The sequence below is a fragment of the Oncorhynchus clarkii genome, chromosome 9 (genome assembly GCF_045791955.1).
Source record: "Oncorhynchus clarkii lewisi isolate Uvic-CL-2024 chromosome 9, UVic_Ocla_1.0, whole genome shotgun sequence".
Lineage (NCBI taxonomy): Eukaryota > Metazoa > Chordata > Actinopteri > Salmoniformes > Salmonidae > Oncorhynchus > Oncorhynchus clarkii.
Window position 1 is genome coordinate 67,345,475 of NC_092155.1, and position 19,771 is coordinate 67,365,245.

Here is a 19,771-nt window from a genome sequence, read left to right on the forward strand (position 1 = left end):
GGAGTCATCATGTCAGGTAGTCCTGGGGCATGGTCCTAGGGCTCAGGTCCTCCGAGAGAGAGAAAGAAAGAGAGAAGGAAAGAATTAGAGAACGCACACTTAGATTCACACAGGACACCGAATAGGACAGGAGAAGTACTCCAGATATAACAAACTGACCCTAGCCCCCCCGACACATAAACTACTGCAGCATAAATACTGGAGGCTGAGACAGGAGGGGTCAGGAGACACTGTGGCCCCATCCGAGGACACCCCCGGACAGGGCCAAACAGGAAGGATATAACCCCACCCACTTTGCCAAAGCACAGCCCCCACACCACTAGAGGGATATCTTCAACCACCAACTTACCATCCTGAGACAAGGCTGAGTATAGCCCACAAAGACCTCCGCCACGGCACAACCCAAGGGGGGGGGGGGGGGGGGGCGCCAACCCAGACAGGATGATCACATCAGTGAATCAACCCACTCAGGTGACGCACCCCCTCCAGGGACGGCATGAGAGAGCCCCAGTAAGCCAGTGACTCAGCCCCTGTAATAGGGTTAGACGCAGAGAATCCCAGTGGAAAGAGGGGAACCGGCCAGGCAGAGACAGCAAGGGCGGTTCGTTGCTCCAGAGCCTTTCCGTTCACCTGCGTTAATAACCAACTGCGTTACCGCTAAAACCAGCTTTTGGTTGGTCTTAAATATCTCTAGTGGCGCTGCCTGAAATTAGCACTTTGGATCATGTTTTTAAGGACGCACCTAAAATATTTCCAAACCCTCCCATCTGAGCGCAAGCGTGCTGATGTTAGACAGGTAAATTGCCGAACCTGGCGTTCACTATTTAGCTTTTACAATGCAATTTGCTGTGTCATAATGGCCTTTACCTTCTACAACTACTTTGAATGTTGTGGCTATCAATGGTCCCATTAACAATTACCCATATTAGCAAACTTATTTATTTTCAAACTTCATATATCTCTTCTATGCCCTATAGGTTATTTATCGTCATGAACGATGTAAGCAAAATTACCCTGAAAAGTGGTTGGTTTGAACTGTGTCGATAATTTTCCGTTTATCACTCTAGTACACACACGCACACGCACACACACACACACACACACACACACACACACACACACACACACACACACACACACACAGACACACACACACACACACACACGACAGAGGAAGGTGCAAAGCCCTGTAAATACCTCAGCCCTGCTCACCCTCCTCAATCTGGGCTATCAGTAGCCAACGAACACAGCCCTTTCTCATGCCAGCCAGGCATAGCTTCTCTCTTCCTTCTGTCTCTACCAGCCTTCTTTTAACACACACTCACACACACACACACACACACACACACACACACACACACACACACACACACACACACACACATACCATGCACATGCACATGCACACACATATACACACACACACACGCTTCGGACGCGCACACACCACCCACCGCTTCCGAGTATATTACTCGCTAATGTCCAGTCCCTAGTTAACAAAGTCAATGAAATTAGGGCAAGAGTTGCTTTCCAAAGAGATATCCGGGACTGTAACATACTCTGTTTCATGGAGACATGGCTAGCTGGGGACATGCTGGTGGAGTCCGTACAGCCAACAGGATTTTCAGTGCTTCGCGCCGAGAGGAACAAACATCTCTCTCGTAAAGAAGAAGGGCGGGGGTGTATGTTTCATGATTAACGACTCATGATGTAATTGTAACAACATACAAGTCCTTTTGGTCACCTCACCTAGAATTCCTCACAATCAAATGCTGACTGTATTATCTCCCAAGAGAACTCTCCTCGGTTATCACCAAAGCCATGTATATCCCCCCGCAAGCGTACACCAAGACAGCCATCAAGGAACTTCACTGGACTTTATGCAAACTGGAAACCATATATCCTGAGGCTGCATTTATTGTAGCTGGGGATTTTAACAAAGCTATTCTCAGAACAAGTCTACCTAAATTCGATCAGCATATCGATTGCAGTACACAAGCCAGTAACACACTGCTACTCTAACTTCCACGATGCATGCAAGGCCATTCCCCACCCTCCTTTTGGCAAATATGACCATGACTCCATCTTGTTGCTCCCCTCCTATAGGCAGAAACTAAAACAGGAAGCACTCGTGCTTGGGTCTAGCCAACGCTGGTCTGACCAATCGGGTTCCAAGCTTCAAGATTGCTTCGATCACGTGGACTGGGATATGTTCCGGGTAGCCTCAGACAATAACATTGACATATACGCTGACTCGGTGAGCGAGTTTATAAGGAAGTGTATAGGATATGTTGTACCCACTGTTACTATTAAAACCCTAAGCAGAAACCGTGGATTGATGGCAGCATTCGTGCAAATCTGAAAGCACGTACCACCGCATTTAATCATGGCAAGGCGACTGGAAACATGACCGAATGCGAACAGTGTAGTTATTCCCTCCGTAAGGCAATCAAACAAGCAAAGCGTCAGTATAGAGACAAAGTGGAGTCGCAATTCAACAGCTCAAACACAAGACGTATGTGGCAGGGTCTACAGACAATCAGGGACTACAAAAGGAAAACCAGCCCTGTCACGAACATCAACGTCTTGCTCGCAGACAAACTAAGCAACTTCTTTGCGCACTTTGAGGACAATACAGTGCCACCGACGCAGCCCCTTCTCCGTGACCAACGTGAGTAAAATATTTCAACGTGTTAACCCTCGCAAAGCTGCCGGCCCAGTCTGCATCCCTAGCCACGCGGGAAAAGCTGTTTAAAGGCACAGTCAACTTAGTGTATGTAAACTTCTGACCCACTGGAATTGTGATACAGTGAATACTAAGTTAAAAAATCTGTTTGTAAACAATTGTTGGAAAAATGACTTGTGTCATGCACAAGGTAGATGTCCTAACCGACTTGCCAAAACTATAGTTTGTTGACAAGAAATTTGTGGAGTGGTTGAAAAACAAGTTTTAATGACTCCAACCTAAGTGTATGTAAACTTCTGACTTCAATAACTGTATATACTGTATCTTTCACTATCTGTTCTTTACTATATATTGCATATTAGCCGCTCTGTCACTGCTCATCCATATATTTTATACTTACATATTCTTATCCCATTCCTTCACTAGATTGTGTGTATTAGGTTTTGTTGTGGAATTGTTATATATTACCTGTTAGATACTGCTGCACTGTCGGATCTAAAAGCATAAGTATTTCGCTACACTCACAATAACATCTGCTAACCATGTGTATGTGACCAATAAAATTTGATTTGATTTGACACACACATATATACACGAACGCACACGCACACACACACACACACACACACACACACACACACACACACACACACACACACACACACACACACACACACACACACACACACACTCTCTCTTTTTTCCTCTCCTCCCTCTGCCTCACTTGTCTCCCTCTTCATCTCTCCACTCTCCACCCATGTGACTATCTAGACATACTTTAGCAAGTAAGCCGCCTCTCTCTGTTCTCTCCTCTTCAGATCTCATCTCTCTACTCTTTCCTCTTGTGTAATTGCCTCAGTGTTTTTTTCTGTCTTTCAAACTTGGGTTGTTATTGTTGTTATTCATCTTCTGTTCCCTTTCCCTGGCTGTCTTTCACCACTAACTTTACCTATTCTATTTTATGAGATTTGTAGAGACTGTTTTCTTGTATCTGAAGCACTAAATATACATTTGAATGGTATGCTGTGATTCCATCAACCTATGGAGATATGCAACATTTATAAAATGTTGTTCTGGTATTCATTAATTCAATTGTTTGAATGTTGTGTAGAAAATAATTTGTTTATATCGTCCTCCTGTCAGACGAAATCTTCCATCTTTGTCAGAAGAGATATGCCAGTGTTTTGCAGCAATCTATGCCCTCTCTGACATTTGTGATCAATGGACACTGCCACACACACTCAGGCACACACCTTATGCTATTAAAATGGTATGGAGTATAATTAGTTACAGAAATGAATTGGGAATGGAACAATGTGTGTTGTGCAGTGATCACATCTTCCCTGTTGAATATAATTGTTTCCATTACTCTATTGTACTGTTGCACCTAAAGATGTGACGATGTTGATTACATATTATTCATCACCATTTTCTATTAAGCTGAATTCCAGTGACTAATTCCTCTCATTGCTGAGATTTAAAAGCCATTCTATATTTTCTATTTACCTCAGGTTTGTTTGATGATTGTACATCCTGTATCTGTAATTGTAATTTATTGGGATGTATGAGCCATACAGCATTCAGAGAGAAATTTGTCTCAGAAATTATATTACGTTAATTAAATACCAGGTTGTTATAAGGGATATGGCAATGTTTCATCACTCTAATGTTGTAGGAAATGCTTAGCTTGACTTTGAACCTGAACTGTGTAGAGAGACCGAGGTGGCGGAAGGCAAGCCCGGAAGCTTTCCATAAGTCTCTCGTTCGCTCTCTGGCTGCACTGTGCAGCAATGTGCTGACCAGGCCCACTGAGGGATCAGGAAGGAAGTCACTGTGGTGTGAGGGAGTCTGTTTGTCACTCAATACACAGCCAACAACTTCCCATACTGTAACAGATATACCAGAGCCCACAGTTATTTTCCTCCTGTTAAAGTCACAGTAGTTCTGGTATGGTTGTGTGTGTCACACTCCCTGCTTTCTATTTACATTTCTCCTGTCATTTTCTGGTCTTACACTGACCTCCGGCCTTAGAAAGGTATAGAAATGATTACCCCCTATATCTAGTACTTACTAGGCCTTTATTTGACTTTTTATTTCTGTAGACAACTGTTTGGGACAACAGTCAACAAACAATGTGTCCTGCACATGGTTTGGAGTGTTGCCAAACAGTTGAGTTCTATGAGCTAGCTAGTTTGTTCCATGTCTTTCAGTTATTGTGAAATAGCTAGGCTCAAAGTTGATTGAATTTAAATCTGGAGCTTACAGAGGACAAGACTGTGGGAGGTCTTGTTATGAGGCATTATCCCCTGGAGTCAGGGCTGGCTCTAGCCTTTTGGGAGCCCTAGGCGAGATTGGGTTGTTGAGTCCCCCACCTCGCGGCAAAACATTTTAGTGGTCTCCCCTCTTGATGATGGAGAGGACATTTTTAGTTTTAAAGTTCATTTCCTGCAATTCTACACATTTTGTAATGACTTATGCCATGTTAATACGATATCTGAGTGAGAAAAATACCTGTGTGCCCAGTCAGTTTAGATATCTGGCAAGACCAATTTACCAATCTAAAAATGTTTAGGTCACATGGATAATTGAGTGACTGTCAGTGAGTGATATAGCAAGACAAAATACTGATGCACAACCAAATTTGGAGGCCATGAGTGAATATTTTTGTGGCAGGGGGCCTCCTAGCGGCCCGGGGCCCTAAGCAACGCTTATGTTGTTTATGCCTACCCGCAGAGCTTTATATTGAGTTATTTTATTATATCTAAAGGCTCTGGGACCTGCTGTTCTAGTACTGAGCCAAGTGTGTATTAGTACTTAATACCCCATTTACACAAAGGCAAAACCATTTTGTTTTTTTGCTTTGCTCATTATTTTTTTTAAACATTTTGTTAACTTGTTTTTTGTATATGTGAAAGGGGTAGGAGGGTAGATCTGGGACAATAAACCGAAAATTACAGATCAAATGTGAAGTTTGAAAATACATTTGTTTGCTCATATGGGTGATTGTTAATGGGACAATTGATGGCTTCAACCATCAAATTAGTAATAGCAGTTTAAAGGATAATAAAACCAAAACTGTTGTGCATCGATTCAGGCAATTTATCGCAATATGGATTTTTGTCCGTGTTGCCCAGCTCTAGTCGGGGTTAAAAACAGTGGTATATTTGGACTAAAACCCAGCTGGAGACCTAATAATGTAGCAGATCAAATCAAATTTTACTTGTCACATGCGCCAAATACAAACAGGTTCACCTTTCAGTGAAATGCTTACTTACAAGCCCTTAACCAACAATGCAGTTTTAAGAAAATACCCCCAAAAATATGAGATAATTAAGAAAAACAAATAATTAAAGAGCAGCAGTAAATAACAATAGTGGGGCGAAATACTGGTAATTGAGGTAATATCTACATGTAGGTAGAGTTATTAAAGTAACTATGCATAGATAATAACAGAGAGTAGCAGCAGAGTAGGGGGGGGGGGGCAGTGCATATAGTCTGGATAGCCATTTGATTAGCTGTCTTATGGCTTGGGGGTAGAAGCTGTTTAGAGGCCTCTTGGACCTAGACTAATGCTGAGGTTCATTTTGTCCATGTGTGAAAGGGCAGTGTGGAGTGTAATAGAGATAGCATCATCTGTGGATCTGTTGGTGTGGTATGCAAATTGGAGTGCGTCTTGGGTTTTTGGGATAACGTGCTGATATGAGCCATGACTACAGACGTGAGTGCTACGGGTTGTTAGTCATTTAGGCAGTTTACCTTAGTGTGCTTGGGCACAGGCACAATCGTTGTCTGCTTAAAACATGTTAGTATTACAGATTAAGACAGGGAGAGGTTGAAAATGTCAGTGAAGACCCTTGCCAGTTGGTCAGCGCATGCTCGGAGTACACGTCCTGGTAATCCATCTGGCCATGTGGGCCTTGTGAATATTGACCTGTTTAAAGGTCTAACTAACAATGGCTGTGGAGAGCGTGACCACGCAGTCGTCCGGAACAGCTGATGCTCTCATGCATGTTTCAGTGTTACTTGCCTCGAAGCGAGCATAAAAGTTATTTAGCTCGTCTGGTAGGCTCGTGTCACTGGGCAGCTCTCAGCTGTGCTTCCCTTTGTAGTCTGTAATAGTTTGCAAGCCCTGCCACATCCGACGAGCGTCGGAGCCGGTGTAGTACGATTCTATCTTAGTCCTGTATTGATGCTTTGCCTGTTCGATGGTTTGTTGAAGGGCAAAGCATGATTTCTTATAAGCTTCCGGGTTAGAGTCCCACTCCTTGAAAGCGGAACCTCTACCCTTTAGCTCAGTGCGAATGTTTCCTGTAATCCATGGCTTCTGGTTGGGGTATGTACGTACTGTCACTATGGGGACGACGTCCTCGATGCACTTATTGATGAAGCCAGTGACTGATGTGATGTACTCCTCAATGCCATCAGAAGAATCCCGGAACATATTCCGGTCTGTGCCAGCAAAACAGTCCTGTAGTTTAGCCTCTGCTTCATCTGACCACTTTTTTATAGACCGAGTCACTGGTGCTTCCTGCGTTAATTTTTCCTTGTAAGCAGGAATCAGGAGGATAGAATTATGGTCAGATTTGCCAAATGGAGGGCAAGGGAGAGCTTACACGCGTCTCTGTGTGTGTAGTAAAGGTGGCCTAGAATTCATTTTCCCTCTGGTTGCACATTTAACATGCTGATAGAAATGAGGTAAAACTGATTTAAGTTTACCTGTATTAAAGTCCCCGGCCACTAGGACCGTCGCCTCTGGATGAGCGTTTTCCTGTTTGCTTAGGGCGGTAATACAGCTCATTGAGTAGGGTTTTAGTGCCAGCATCGGTCTGTGGTGATATGTAGACAGCTACGAAAAATACAGATGAAAACTCTAGGTAATAGATAGTGTGGTCTTCAGCTTATCATCAGATACTCTACCGCAGGTGAGCAAAATCTTGAGACTTCCTTAGATATTTTGCACCAGCTGTTGTTTACATATATGCATATGCCCCCGCCCCGTGTCTTACTAGAGGCTGCTTTTCTATCCTGCCGATAGAGAGTATATCCCACCAGCTGTATGTTCATAATGTCATCGTTCAGCCAAGACTCGATGAAACATGAAACGTAAGATATTACAGCTAGCGCCCCACCTCGACAACGTCCTGTGAAATTGCAGAGCGCGAAATTCTAAATACTAAATTCATAATATTAAACATTCATGAAAATACAAGTGTCTTACATTGTTTAAAAGCTTAACTTCTTGTTAATCCAGCTGCTTTGTCAGATTTCAAAAAGGCTTTACGGCGAATGCATACCATGTGATTATCTGAGGACAGCGCCCCGCGTACAAAAGCATTAAAAACATTTTTCAAACTAGCAGAGATGTCACGGAAGTCAGAAATAGCGATAAAATAAATCAATTATCTTTGAAGATCTTCCTCTGTTTGCAATCCCAAGGGTCCCAGCTACATAACAAATGGTAGTTTTGTTCAATAAAGTCCTTCTTTATATCCCAAAAAAGTAAGTTTAGTTGGCACGCTTAATTCAGTAATCCACCTGTTTCCCTGGTTCAAAATGCATACAAAGGAATCCAAAAAGTTATCAATAAACTTTGTCCAAACAAGTCAAACAATGTTTCTAATCAATTCTCAGGTGCCCTAATATGTCAATAAACAATACAATTTAAGACAGAGAATAGTATGTTCATTACTGGAGATAAATAACGAAGTGCGCGCCCTCATCCACGTGCGCCACAATACTATGTCAAAATGGGAGCCACCTAGAAAAACTACAAATTCTAGCTAATTTTTCACAAAACAAGCCTGAAACTCTTTCTAAAGACTGTTGACATCTAGTGGAAGCCCTAGGAACTGCAATCTGGGAGGTATTCCTTTGATTTTCCCGTAGACAGCCATTTCAATGGGTGGTGATCTCAAAAAAAAAAAAAATTCCAGATGGATTCTCCTCGGGTTTTTGCCTGCCATATCAGTTCTGTTATACTCATAGACATTATTGTAACAGTTTTATAAACTTCAGAGTGTTTCCTATATAATACTACCAATTATATGCATATCCTAGCTTCTGGGCCTGAGTAACAGGCAGTTTACCGAACTTCCGAATACTGCCCCCTATCCCGAATAAGTTTTAATGTCCCATTGGTAGTATATATGTGCTTTCAGTTCATCCCATTTATTTTCCAAATATTGAACATTAGCTAATAGGACGGAAGGCAAAGGCAGATTAGCCACTCGTCACCTGATCCTCACAAGGCACCCTGATCTTTTTCTGCAAAATCTCAGTTTCCTTTTCCAGCGACTGACGGGGATCTGGGCCTGGTCGGGTGTCTGTAGTTTCTCCCTCCCGTCCGACTTGTTGAATTTTTTTTGTTGTTGTCTAATCTGAGGTGAGTAATCGCAGTTCTGATGTCCAGAAGCTCTTTTCGGTCATAAGAGACTGCAGAAGCAACATTATGTACAAAACAAGTTACGAACAACGAAAAAAAACGAACAAAATAGCATGGTTGGTTAAGAGCCGATAAGACGACAGTCATCCCTTCCGGTGCCACACTGTTTTCTCCTCAAGGTAACTGACAGTCAATTCAATTCAGTGTCAACTCTACATTTATCATCAGACGTTTTTGTGGTGAAGGTACAGGGGCTGTGAAATGACACTACATAGCCAACGTGAGCTCATGTTGCGCAACATTTCTATAGGCTATGCAATTGCAGGAGAAAACAGAGTGATGGCTTCTAATAAAAGAGGAGGCTCCCATCAGCGTTCTATAGGCTGGGCCTACGATATTTATTATTTATTACAACTTTCCTAATATTAAGCACATTGCATATATTTACAACAGGAGTATAGCCTACCTGGCTGGCATGAAAATAAACCATGGGGAAAAACATCCTCCATTCGCTATTTACAGTGCCTTGCGAAAGTATTCGGCCCCCTTGAACTTTGCGACCTTTTGCCACATTTCAGGCTTCAAACATAAAGATATAAAACTGTATTTTTTGTGAAGAATCAACAACAAGTGGGACACAATCATGAAGTGGAACGACATTTATTGGATATTTCAAACTTTTTTAACAAAAACTGAAAAATTGGGCGTGCAAAATTATTCAGCCCCTTTACTTTCAGTGCAGCAAACTCTCTCCAGAAGTTCAGTGAGGATCTCTGAATGATCCAATGTTGACCTAAATGACTAATGATGATAAATACAATCCACCTGTGTGTAATCAAGTCTCTGTATAAATGCACCTGCACTGTGATAGTCTCAGAGGTCCGTCAAAAGCGCAGAGAGCATCATGAAGAACAAGGAACACACCAGGCAGGTCCGAGATACTGTTGTGAAGAAGTTTAAAGCCGGATTTGGATACAAAAAGATTTCCCAAGCTTTAAACATCCCAAGGAGCACTGTGCAAGCGATAATATTGAAATGGAAGGAGTATCAGACCACTGCAAATCTACCAAGACCTGGCCATCCCTCTAAACTTTCAGCTCATACAAGGAGAAGACTGATCAGAGATGCAGCCAAGAGGCCCATGATCACTCTGGATGAACTGCAGAGATCTACAGCTGAGGTGGGAGACTCTGTCCATAGGACAACAATCAGTCGTATATTGCACAAATCTGGCCTTTATGGAAGAGTGGCAAGAAGAAAGCCATTTCTTAAAGATATCCATAAAAAGTGTTGTTTAAAGTTTGCCACAAGCCACCTGGGAGACACACCAAACATGTGGAAGAAGGTGCTCTGGTCAGATGAAACCAAAATTGAACTTTTTGGCAACAATGCAAAACGTTATGTTTGGCGTAAAAGCAACACAGCTGAACACACCATCCCCACTGTCAAACATGGTGGTGGCAGCATCATGGTTTGGGCCTGCTTTTCTTCAGCAGGGACAGGGAAGATGGTTAAAATTGATGGGAAGATGGATGGAGCCAAATACAGGACCATTCTGGAAGAAAACCTGATGGAGTTTGCAAAAGACCTGAGACTGGGACGGAGATTTGTCTTCCAACAAGACAATGATCCAAAACATAAAGCAAAATCTACAATGAAATGGTTCAAAAATAAACATATCCAGGTGTTAGAATGGCCAAGTCAAAGTCCAGACCTGAATCCAATCGAGAATCTGTGGAAAGAACTGAAAACTGCTGTTCACAAATGCTCTCCATCCAACCTCACTGAGCTCGAGCTGTTTTGCAAGGAGGAATGGGAAAAAATGTCAGTCTCTCGATGTGCAAAACTGATAGAGACATACCCCAAGCGACTTACAGCTGTAATCGCAGCAAAAGGTGGCGCTACAAAGTATTAACTTAAGGGGGCTGAATAAATTTGCACGCCCAATTTTTCAGTTTTTGATTTGTTAAAAAAGTTTGAAATATCCAATAAATGTCGTTCCACTTCATGATTGTGTCCCACTTGTTGTTGATTCTTCACAAAAAAATACAGTTTTATATCTTTATGTTTGAAGCCTGAAATGTGGCAAAAGGTCGCAAAGTTCAAGGGGGCCGAATACTTTCGCAAGGCACTGTATTCACACATCAAGTCTTCTCTTGAGTTGGGCCTGGGGATGGAACAACTGTTGAAAATCTGAGTGTGTGTGTGTGTGTGTGTGTGTGTATCCCACATCTGTTGCTGTGGGGTGATGATGTTAGGGACAATACAGGATGAATCACAATATTTGTTTGCCAAAAATGTAATTTTTGTAATGCCAATCCTGGTTAGAGGTAACAATCCTGGTTATAGGTAACAATCCTGGTTAGAGGTAACAATCCTGGTTAGAGGTAACAATCCTGGTTAGAGGTAACAATCCTTCATATGAACTGCCAACATTATTACGGATATTATTTGTTTATTGTGGAAATGAAGATATGCAAGATTTGTATATACAGTGGGGAGAACAAGTATTTGATACACTGCCGATTTTGCAGGTTTTCCTACTTACAAAGCATGTAGAGGTCTGTAATTTTTTATCATACGTACACTTCAACTGTGAGAGACGGAATCTAAAACAAAAATCCAGAAAATCAGATTGTATGATTTTTAAGTAATTCATTTGCATTTTATTGCATGACATAAGTAGTTGATACATCAGAAAAGCAGAACTTAATATTTGGTACAGATACATTTGTTTGAAATTACAGAGATCATATGTTTCCTGTAGTTCTTGACCAGGTTTGCACACACTGCAGCAGGGATTTTGGCCCCCTCCTCCATACAGACCTACTCCAGATCCTTCAGGTTTCGGGCCTGTCGCTGGGCAATACAGACTTTCAGCTCCCTCCAAAGATTTTCTATTGGGTTCAGGTCTGGAGACTGGCTAGGCCACTCCAGGACCTTGAGATGCTTCTTACGGAGCCACTCCTTAGTTGCCCTGGCTGTGTGTTTCGGATCGTTGTCATGCTGGAAGACCCAGCCACGACCCATCTTCAATGCTCTTACTGAGGGAAGGAGGTTGTTGGCCAAGATCCCGCGATACATGGCCCCATCCATCCTCCCCTCAATACGGTGCAGTCGTCCTGTCCCCTTTGCAGAAAAGCATCCCCAAAGAATGATGTTTCCACCTCCATGCTTCACAGTTGGGATGGTGTTCTTGGGGTTGTACTCATCCTTCTTCTTCCTCCAAACACGACGAGTGGAGTTTAGACCAAAAAGCTATATTTTTGTCTCATCAGACCACATGACCTTCTCCCATTCCTCCTCTGGATCATCCAGATGGTAATTTGCAAACTTCAGACGGGCCTGGACATGCGCTGGCTTGAGCAGGGGGAGTAGTGTGTTACTAATGGTTTTCTTTGAGACTGTGGTCTCAGCTCTCTTCAGGTCATTGACCAGGTCCTGCCGTGAAGTTCTGGGCTGATCCCTCACCTTCCTCATGATCATTGATGCCCTACGAGGTGAGATCTTGCATGGAGCCCCAGACAGAGGGTGATTGACCGTAATCTTGAACTTGCACCAACATTTGTTGCCTTCTCACCAAGCTGTTTGCCTATTGTCCTGTAGCCCATCCCAGCCTTGTGCAGGTCTACCATTTTATCCCTGATGTGCTTACACAGCTATCTGGTCTTGGTCATTGTGGAGAGTTTGGAGTCTTTGATTGAATGTGTGGACAGGTGTTTTTTATACAGGTAACGAGTTCAAACAGGTGCAGTTAATACAGGTAATGAGTGGAGAACAGGAGGGATTCTTAAAGAAAAACTAACAGGTCTGTGAGAGCCAGAATTCTTACTGGTTGGTAGGTGATCAAATACTTATGTCATGCAATAAAATGCAAATGAATTACTTAAAAATCATACAATGTGATTTTCTGGATTTTTGTTTTAGATTCCGTCTCTCACAGTTGAAGTGTACCTATGATAAAAATTACAGACCTCTACATGCTTTGTAAGTAGGAAAACCTGCAAAATCGTCAGTGTATCAAATACTTGTTCTCCCCATTGTACATGGCTGAGACTCATTCAAGCTAGTCGTCTTGACTACTTTTTTTATGTCATTCTCGCGGGCACCAAAAGTTTAAAAAGTGTTGATAGGGATCAGAATGAGGTCGTACCATCAAATAATTGGCATATACATTACTCTTGGAAATGTAATCAAAGCCTATTGGATGACTACTTGTTTTTAAGCAGGACAGAATCATTTATAACTGACTTTTTCTGACGTAATAAAGGTACTGCAGATCCCCTCATTATATGGGACACTTTTAAATGTAATTCAATACTCTTCTTTAAAACAAAAGCAATTTATGTCAAAAGGAGTCATATAAAGAATGGAAATAGAGGGACTAGCAGTAGAAATAGATGGCAATAAAAACAGTACGTTAGAGTCACGGAATAAGTTAGAGGAAAATCAAAAGGAAATGGTGGATCTTATTCAAGAAAGATCCAGTGTAATGTATTACAAAAAACAAAGCCGACTGGATGGAATGTGCACCAAATATCTTTTTTATATTCATCATAGAAATGCTACAGAAATGTATTTACTAAAACTTGTTACAAATGACAGAGTCACCCATGATTCAGCAAACTATATTTAGAAAGAGGAAGCAAAGTACTTTTTCATTTCATTTCAGTCTCCTCCATCTCCACTTATCCAAGTTAATTGTAAGGATTTTTTAAATAATGTAAAATTAACAGCTGTACAGAAAGACTCATGTGACGGCCAAATTACAGAGGAGGAAATTCTTGATGCAATTAAAGCCTTTAAAACGGGGAAACTTCAGGGCTAGATGACATACCAGTGGAAGTATACCAAACCTTTATTGATATACTCAGAGGACCATTATTAGCATGTTTTAACCGCTCCTATGTAAATGGTAGATTAGCAGATACTCAACAAGAAGTTATGGTGTCATTATTACTGAAATATGACCCAAATGGTAAATATAAAGATCCAGTCCATAAAAAAATGGAAGCCCCTTACACTTCAGTCTTGTGATGCAAAAATTCTAGCAAAATGCAGAGCGCATAGAATTAAAAAGGTATTGTTGGATATTATTCTTCCTATTCAGACAGGTTGTTTACATGGACGATACATTGGAGATAATATAAGACAAGAACTGGAAACAATAGAACTCAACGAAAAATCTGGGAACCCAGGCCTGGTATTCATAGCTGACTTTGAAAAGTATTTTGATAAAGTTCGACTGGAATGTATAAACAAGTGCCTGGAATATTTAAATTATGGAGAATCTCTTTTACAGTGGGTTAAAGTTATGTATAGTAACCCCAGGTGTAAAAGAGTAAATCATGTCTACTTCTCAGAAAGTATTAAACTGTCAAGAGGAGTAAAACAAAGTTGTCCACTATCGCCATATCTATTTATTATTACCATTTATTATGGCCACAGATCCAACAGTAACAACCTAGAAATCCAGGGCTTAAAAACAAAGGTGTCATTGTACGCTGATGATGAATGTTTTCTCTGGATTACAACCAAATTTTGATAAGTGTACTATATTGGATCACTATTTTTTTTTACTTTTACATTATCGTGTCGTTTAACCAATAAAATGATCTGGTGAAGTGGACATACTCCATATTCATATCCCGAAAGAAAGAAATGTTTTCACTACAATACATTTAAATAGAAAGTTAGCAAAAATAGATAAGATCCTGCTATGGAAAGGAAAATAACACCCTGATTAACTCTTTACTCATATCCTAGTTTACCTATTTGCTTATGGCCTTGCAAAAAATATGACATTTTATTTGGAATGGCAAACCAAGCAACAATTAAACTGACCTATTTATATAATGAATATGAATTTGGAGGGCAGAAATGATAAAATATTAAAGCATTATAACTCTCACTAAAGGCTTCAGTCATACAAATAGTATACTTAAATACGAACTGGTTTTCTAGCAGATTAGTAAGAATGTCTCAACCCAAGTTCAAGAATGGCCTTTTTTCCCTTTATTCAGATTACAACCTTTCAATCTATTTGAAAATTAAATTATCTCCCAAATATCGCTATTTGTCAAACAAGCCATAGAAAGTTGGTTGCAATTTCCGTTTAATCCATCAGAAAAGACACTACAAATATTACAAAAATATCATGGTTAAACACAAATATACTAATGACAAAAAAAAATTAAAATAATTTAAAACGGTATAATCTTTGTAAATTATATCGTAAATAGGACTGGTGGAGATATGTCATACATGCAGCTAACACAGATGGAAATGTCTGCTCTACCCAAAATTACAACCAACTAATTGCAGCATTACCACAAAAAAATGGAAGTGGAAGGAGGTAATGAACTTGTCTGTTGGCTCTGCATTAAAGACCATAATTGGCTAAATAAAATTTGCATAAATAAAAGTATACCGGTGTCATTTAAGGACCAAAAATGTACAGCCGTGCCATATAGTTTGCAAGATAGTTGGGAAGAGATTTTTGACGTACTGATTCCATGGCACATGATTTATGAACTGATACACTAAACAACGCTGGATTCAAAATGAGTTTTTCTATTTAAATTACTATACAAAATTCTTGCAACCAGTAGAATGATATATATATATGGGGGATACAACTATCCCAGCTCTGCAGATTTTGTTGCGAAGAGACAGAATCATTAGATCATTTGTTTTGGTACTGTCTACATGTAGCTTGTTTTTGGTCGCAGGTTCAGGAATGGCTGAAGAATTGCAACATTTACCTGGAGCTAAGTCTGTAAATAGCACTGCTGTGTGATTTAAAAAGTCCTAATCAATCAATAACATAATAACACTCTTAGCAAAAATGTTTTTTTTTTTTTTTACAATATGTACAATGTAAGAGAATAGAAAGTATCAGAACTTTTGTGAAACATCCCCGCACAGTTGAAAAATGTATGGCAAATAGAAATCAAAACTGGATGGTGTTCAAAGATAGATGGGCGGGGTTAAGTGGAGCTGAAAGATGGGACTATAGACAAACAAAATATAACTGTTGTGTTGTTGTCCATCAGTTTACTCCAATTAGGGGAGGGATGGTAGATTTAGGGGAAAATAATAAAGGGAAATATATTTACAAAAAAATATAAGGGGGATTGGAAATGATGCAGACAATTACAATGATGGAAACCACAATCTATCTGCAATATTAAAGCAACCATTTTTTTTACAATGGTTACTAGTTTCTGTGGTATCATTTGATCTCTGACTGTAATGTGTGTATTGTGTTGCAGGTCCACACAGAGTGTCCCTGTGTCCGGGCAATGAGTTTGAGTGTCTGGGGACAGACATGTGTATCCACATGAGCAGACTGTGTGATGGGAGCCCTGACTGCACTGATGGCTGGGATGAGGGGCCACACTGCAGAGGTAACACACACAGAGATATACACACACACACACACACACACACACACACACACACAGTAAATCAGCAAGTCCCCTTTGTAGCTATAGAATCTGTACAGGCACAGCTCGGGCAACTGTTTTCTTGGGTCCTTCCTATTTCTTAGTTCCTACAGAACACTGGGCCAGCTAATCCTGCTACAGCCAGCCAGTGACTCGGCTCCTCTTTTGTCTGGTTCCACAATGAGACACCATGGACTCAATAGCTGTTGAAATGACACCCTATTCTCTATATAGTGCAGTGTTTTTGGCCAGGAAATCGGACATAGTTATATCAGACACAGCCAATATGTCTCCTCTGTGTGGCTCTGTTCTTTTGTCTTGTTCCACTATGGGAAGCTATAGACTCAATATGTCTTCCTCTCTGTGACTCAAATTAATATTAGGGATTGGATTTGATGATGAGATTCTCCTCCTATCCGGCGGGCATGGCTGTCTGGGTAAATGCTCTGCTCTGCCTGCCAGAGACGTGGAAGGGGCCTCTGAGCCTCACATTCTCTAGGGCCTGATTGATAAATGAATTACTTTTTCTTGGAGAGGAGAGAGAAGAGGAGCCATTGTGATAATGGAGGCCATCTCATTAGAGCAGTTGATGGAGGAAGACAATGTTTATTGGACAGAGAAGAGATTACAGTTTGGGTGGAACTGTGGAGACAAAGGGAGAGAGCATGTATAGAACAGAACCAGGCTAACTGGACGTTTCTCTCATGGCAAAAGGCAATGTTGTGTTCATACAGGATTCATACAGCGGATATTGAGTGTGTGTGCTGTACTGATATTAGTCCAGCTCATATTTGATGTTTTGGTGTATGTTAAATTGGGACATGTTTGTTGGTTCGGGTGCATTCCCCTACAAAGAATATTGATGCCAAATAACCTTTTGAGTTCTCCTTTATGAAACAAAAGTTCTACAACAGAACAGGGCCTGAAAAAGACCAGTACACATTAGAACTGCCAAGTGCACCAACAGTCCTCTGTCATAGACATACTTAGAAAGATATGGTCTATCTTTCTTTTTCAAATATTATTTTTAAGTTCACTTGTTTTATGTGTGTATCATTTTGTTTATGAGGGTCATATTTTAAGTAATGGTGTGAAAGGATAAGAGTGAAAGTGACCGTTGTTGTCTGAAATGTTAGATTCCCTATAGGCATGACACGTACCACCTGTCCCCGGTGAGCACACTGGTCCAGCTTTCCCTATGGCTGGAGTAAACAAACAAACACAGACACAGCAGTGGCAGTGTGTTTGCCGGAACTTTCTACTGTCACAGTGTTTGTGTGTGAGCCCCCTGTTTTACGGAAAGCTCACCATTTCACAGGCATTCCAATGTTTGCTTGAACTAACTGGTGGGCTGTGCAGGCCAAGCGTTCTCTGGCCTGGTGCTTATGTCTCAAAGCACACTTTGTCATCCGCTTTGTCCAAGTAATTATCCACAAGTTGCTAACGAGGGGAGTGAGGCAGGCAAGGTAGGAGGCAGGCAGGCAGGGTTGTATTTTATCGCAGTACAATACAGTACAATACATGTTAACATGGTGGAGCTAGGTGTGGGAGGTGAGGAGTGGAATGGTTATATTATAGTGTGTGATAGCCAGGTTTTGTCCTGCTTATGTGTTACTGGGCATCTGAGGCTGGTGCCACTGGGCTGGTCATATCTCTGCAGATGTAGACCTTTACAAATGGAAGATTTGGGCACTGATAACTGCCTAAATTGGAAAGCAGTGGCTCTACAGTAGCATGCTATACATGACGTCAGACCTCTGGCTCTGAGCTTCACAGCTCTGTATGGGTTTTGAGCACCACACAGGACCAGTAGTTGCCCCATCCCTCCCGTTAATTGGGCAAATTTTGCTATTTTTTTTGTCAACTGACTGAGGGAAATGCTCTTTGTGTATATACCCCACATTTTCCAGGAGTATTCTTATCGTGTTACTGAATGTAGAGTATCCGGAGGGGGGGTTCAGATTTCGTTATCAACAAATGTGGCAAAGTACAGTAAATGTAAAATGCACATAAAATCAACAGTGTAATGTTTGGATTCAGTCTACTGTCAGGTGAACTGTTGTGTCCTCAACTTTGGTCTGATGATTTCCCCATAATCTCCAAACTGTTCCCTTTCAAATGCTACCAGGCTTATGCATATGCTTTTCATATTTCTTCTGAAATAAGCATTTCAATTTGGCCCTATCAATATAGGCCATCTTCCTACGAGGGTAAAGCTGATGTAGACTGTGTGTGCCGGGTGTGGTGTATCCTTCCCACGATCTATGCTGCTAATATTTATTGTGCTTGCTACCGTCCTAATATTCCTAATGATTTGTACACTCAGTGTAGTATTGTCATTTGCCACTGAAAAATAGCTGTTTGACGAATATTTGAGTCCCTGTTTTTGTTGAGGAAATGAACACTGGACCAAACAGAGACAGAAAGAGGAGAGGTGAGGGTTAGGAATGTCTCAACCCAGGACCTGGCCTTGATAAAAGGAGAGGTAGACATGGCAGCTTCCTCACTGGTAAGTAACAAATGCCCAGTGACTGACTGGATCCTAGTTAGTCTGATAGTGTCGTCTCTATTGTTCACTTGGCCAGCCAGTCAGCCAGTCACCCAGTCAGTCAGTCCTAGTCAGCCAGTCAGTATTCAGTATATACTGTAGATTGATGTAACTAGGAATAATCTGTTGTTGGGAAAGACTCTTAGAAGTCATGAAGGTTGTGAAGTAGTATGGAGGGGATACTGAGTTTTTAAACCTTGTCCTGTCGCTGTTTGTCCTTATCATCCATTTCACCCCTATTACCCCACCTAGTTCACCCCACCTAGTTCACTCCACCTAGTTCACCCCACCTAGTTCACCCCACCTAGTTCACCCCACCTAGTTCACCCAACCTAAATATTGATCAGAGAGGCCCTGGGACTGTCCTGTCTGTCCTGTCTGTCCTGTCTGTCTGTCTGTCTGTCTGTCTGTCTGTCTGTCTGTCTGTCTCGTCTGTCTCGTCTGTCTCGTCTGTCCCGTCTGTCCCGTCTGTCCCGTCTGTCCGTCTGTCTGTCTGTCCTGAAGGAAAACAACAAACTTTTATACTTTTCCTCCTCTCTGCCTCCTTATCTGCTCTTGGATGGACTCCAAGAACACTCAGCATCACTCACCGCATTTGTGTGTGTGTGTGTGACATGCTTGTTGAACACTCAAGGCAGCAGTGTGACATGTGTTTACTCAGGTAATTAACCCTGGTTAAATGGCTGAATGAATACTACTGTTGAGAA

The 19,771-nt window shown here is 41.4% G+C and overlaps 1 protein-coding gene across 1 annotated transcript in view; it reads left to right on the plus strand.

Annotated features, from left to right (window-relative positions):
- The window catches only part of LOC139416822 (low-density lipoprotein receptor-related protein 1-like), a 217,526-nt gene that overhangs the window by 48,881 nt on the left and 148,874 nt on the right, over window positions 1–19,771 (plus strand). Inside the window, exon 3 of the mRNA XM_071165909.1 lies at window positions 16,343–16,477. Within this exon, the coding sequence (XP_071022010.1) occupies window positions 16,343–16,477 (135 nt within the window). The remainder of the gene's footprint in view (window positions 1–16,342; window positions 16,478–19,771) is intronic.